The sequence below is a fragment of the Oryzias latipes genome, chromosome 8, assembly GCF_002234675.1.
Source record: "Oryzias latipes chromosome 8, ASM223467v1".
In the NCBI taxonomy this organism is placed as follows: Eukaryota; Metazoa; Chordata; class Actinopteri; order Beloniformes; family Adrianichthyidae; genus Oryzias; species Oryzias latipes.
This window is the reverse complement of record NC_019866.2, coordinates 14,892,492-14,896,453: the sequence shown is the minus strand read 5'-3', so window position 1 is coordinate 14,896,453 and position 3,962 is coordinate 14,892,492. Positions and strand designations below refer to the sequence as shown.

At 34.7% G+C, this 3,962-nt stretch overlaps 1 gene segment (V, D, J or C); it reads right to left on the bottom strand.

Annotated features, from left to right (window-relative positions):
• Window positions 1-2,815: 2,815 nt before the first annotated feature.
• LOC101175165 lies at window positions 2,816-3,432 on the bottom strand. The segment is given in 2 exon segments: window positions 2,816-3,177; window positions 3,257-3,432. Coding segments are annotated over 2 exon segments (396 nt in total).
• Window positions 3,433-3,962: the final 530 nt, after the last annotated feature.

Genomic DNA, 3,962 nt, shown 5'->3' with positions numbered 1-3,962 from the left:
GTCTGGATGCAGCTGTAACCCTTGTGCTATCCTAGGCACTTTAACGTTGGGAGTTGGGTCATCTAGACCCACTAGACAGTGCTCTGAACCTTTTTTCTTCAATGATTTGTGATCTTCACTGGTGTCCATGGATTACATGAAATCTTTCCACCTTTATCATGGTAGGGAAAACACGTCAATGTAAGAGTGGGGTCATCTAAGATAGCACAAGGGGTATTGTAGAATGTTTTGGGCATGCAGATCATGGAACATTTAATGTTTCAGGTGAGACTTATTACGCAGCCATTGTTTGACCTTGAACACATCATCATTGTTGTTTCCTGATCACACAGGGAGCTGCGGATCTTTCAACAGAAACCCTACAGGGAACCGAGGCTGATCAAACCCCAGCCTCTGTTTGAGAGGCATCAAATATGTTTAGAATCATTACTTTTTGTTTCAATAGTTTACTAAAAATAAGGTTGATAAAGAAAAATAACATAAAAATTGTCTAATATTTTTTTTGCTTCTCTAAACTTAGAGATGTTTCAATGTCTAAACACATAAGAGGTTTTAGATTTAAAGAACTGATTGAAAAAAAACCTTTTCATTTTGCCAGTTAAATTCAAACGTCATCATAAAAACATTTCTAACAAAATTACATGCTGCTAAAATAAAATATTTTGTGTAGATAAAATCACACACAAACCTTAAAGACTGTAAAATCTAACACAATATGATAAAATACTAAAGTGGAGTAAGTTTTAGTAAATTATATATGGATGTTATAAAACTTTGTTCTTGTTTAGAATACAGTGGTATGAGAAAATTTGGGCACCCCTGATAATTTTCAAGATTTTCTTCATAAATCATTGGTTGTTTGAATCATCAATTTCAGTTAAATATATCATATAGCAGATGAACACAATGATATTTGAGAAGTGAAATTAAGTTTATTGGGTTTAAAGAAACTGTGCTATAGTTACTTAAACAAAAATAGGCAGGTGCGTAAATTTGAGCACCCTTGTTGTTTTATTGATTTGACTACCTTTAGCAATAATTGGTGGAACACAAAATTTATTTTATAAGCTCATTGACCCTTGACTTACACACACATGTAAAGCCAATCATGAGAAGAGGTGTTTAAGGTGGCCAAGAGCAAGTTTTTCTCCTCTTTGCATCTTCTCTGAAGAACGTCAACATGGGAACCTCAAAACAGCTGTCAGATGACCTGAAAACAAAGATTTTTCAACATCATTGTTTAGGTGAAGGATACAAAAAGTTTGCTGAGAGACTTCAGCTGTCAATTTCCACTTTGAGGAATATAGTGAGAAAATGGAAGACCACAGGCACAGTTCAAGCAAAGGCCCGGAGTGGCCGGCCCAGAAAAATCTCAGATAGGTAGAAGCTAAGGATGGTGAGAACAATCAAACTCAACCCACAGACCAGTGGGGTATTCCAGGAAGCATGTTTAAACTAGCCTGACTTTAAGCCTGAACTCTGGCTGAAATCCGCCTGAACTTGCTTACTCTGGGTATGTCGGTTCCAAAAGACCGGATATGAGTTGGCGTAATTACGCTCGACTTGGTAACCCTGGGTTAATGCACGTGCATGTCAAGTACATAAAGACATTCTCAATGGATCGCCGATTTCTGGAGTCACCATGGAAACACGTGGAAAAAAGAAAGCGCTATACTTCGGTGAGACGGAGTCTGAGGTTTTAATGATGGCGTATGAAGATTATACGTCCATAAAAAAAGTAATATGGCTGCATCATCAAAAGAAAGAGTTTCTGCTTGTAGTAAGAACAGACAAAGTAAACGCACAAGTTTCTGATCTTATTTCCATTTTCCTTGTGACGCATAAATATATAACTTATCCAATTTTGCCACCTTAAATGAATTACCTCTATTGGTAACAATTAATTGAGTAAAATTTAATCAACCTAATTTCTTACGTCTATAAAACTAAATAATTGTTCATACAACTCAAATTTATGTATTTATCTAACTAAATGTCATATTACTCCAATTCAATTAAGATCTTTTCCATCTTAATTATTTATATTTCTTGATCTCTCATATGTCTAAGTATGAGCCGGCAGATATGCTCATTTTTATAACAATAAAAAAGGACGGGGGGAAAAAAAAGCACGTTGCGCAAAACTTCATTAAAGAATTTTCCATAATATCATTACAATAAGCACCGGTAGGGGTGCGATATAAACTAATCATCCTCTCCTTCACTCTTACTCATGGTGCAGAGACATAAGCACAGTAGGAATAAACAATTCAGCAAAACATGGCACAACACAATAAAACAGCTAAACAACTAAACACATTTGGTCAAAAACCCACACTTAAACAAAAATCCGTCCAGACAGGCAAAGGAAATGGTATCCCACAATCCTTTGCGGTGCCGATCTAACAGCAGCACCAAAGTTACACCTACTTAATTTAATTAATTTGAATGAAAGTAAAATAACTGTCTGAAAACTGTGTGTTATTTTTAAACTGACTTAACAAACAAATGATTTATCTTAACTGAAGCAAATAATTAAGTTAGATCAAAGTAAAAAAGTTTAATTTTCCAACATCCATATGTGATCTTATCATCCTCTCACGGTGAAAAAAGTATTATCTGAGCTTCTTCATCCTGAAAACCTACACAACAAAAATAGCAACAATGAAGTAAAATATTGACAAGACAAGAAAAAACACATCTCATTTTCTCTGAAGCTGTTTTTATTTTACTTCTTTAAAAGGGTTTTTGCAAATATCCGTTTTCCCCTTTTTTGCATTCACTGTTCTGTAGAATAATATTTTAAAGAAAGATTGGACAGCTTTTTGCTTCATGTGTTGTTTTTGTACAGAGTTTCTGTCTCTTGAGTCACTGTGTCTCTTCTGGCGCAGTAATAAACAGCAGAATCCTCAACTCTCAGACTGTTCATCTGCAAATACAGCTGCTGTCTGCTGTTGTCTCTGGAGATGGTGAAGCGGTTTTTCACTGACTCTGAGTAGTAGATGCTGGTGACGTCGATAAAAGCGATCCATTCTAGTCCTTCTCCAGGAGCCTGTCTGATCCAGCTCATTTGATAGCTGCTGAAAGTGAATCCAGAGGCTGAACAGGTCAGTCTGTGGGACTCTCCAGGTCTTTTAACCACAGATTCAGACTCAGTCAGAGTCTGTCCATCAACAACTGGGAAGGAAAATTAAAAATCTGGATTTAAAAAAAGGAAAACATGATAAATCTACAATATCTGCCTGATGATGTTCACCTGCATAACAGAGAGTTAAAAGCAGCAGTCCTGTCCTACAGTCCATCATGTTCAACTGAGTTCAGTGTCTCTGCTGTCATCTCTGCTGTCAGATAAATAGAGGAGGAAGACGTCCATGTTTGCATTGACTCCACCTCACAGAAGACATTCAGCTCCATCAGAATTCACATTTGAATCAGAAAATACTTTTTTTCTGATCTAATAAAATCATTCCACTTTTGTTTTCTCTTTCTTTTTATCTTTAAGTTTAGTTAAAAATAAATGTTCACAATTATTCTGTAGGTGGCTTCCTATGTTGAATTCCTGCACCATTTTCTTTTTATATTTCTTTATTAAGTGTCTTTGTTGTCTCAAAAGGTATTACTCATAAACATAGAAATTCTTTATGTAATATTTTTTTTACTTATTTTACTTTTTTTAAAAACTTTTTCAGTCAACATAATACAGTAAATATTGAACTGAGTAAAAGACAATCGATGATCAGATTTAAGTTTTTTTTTTTTTTTTTCAGATAATCCACCAGAATGTGTAACAGCATAAAAGAATAAAGCTTTTGTATATTTAAAATCTTAGTAGATTTTAGGAAAATGCAAATATAAACCCAATAAATAAAAAAACAAATACTCTTTTCCTCAACTTGTTAACATTTTCTTTAATTTATGAACAGTGAAAGTAAAAATAGGAAATTGAGCCACAGCAAGAGGAT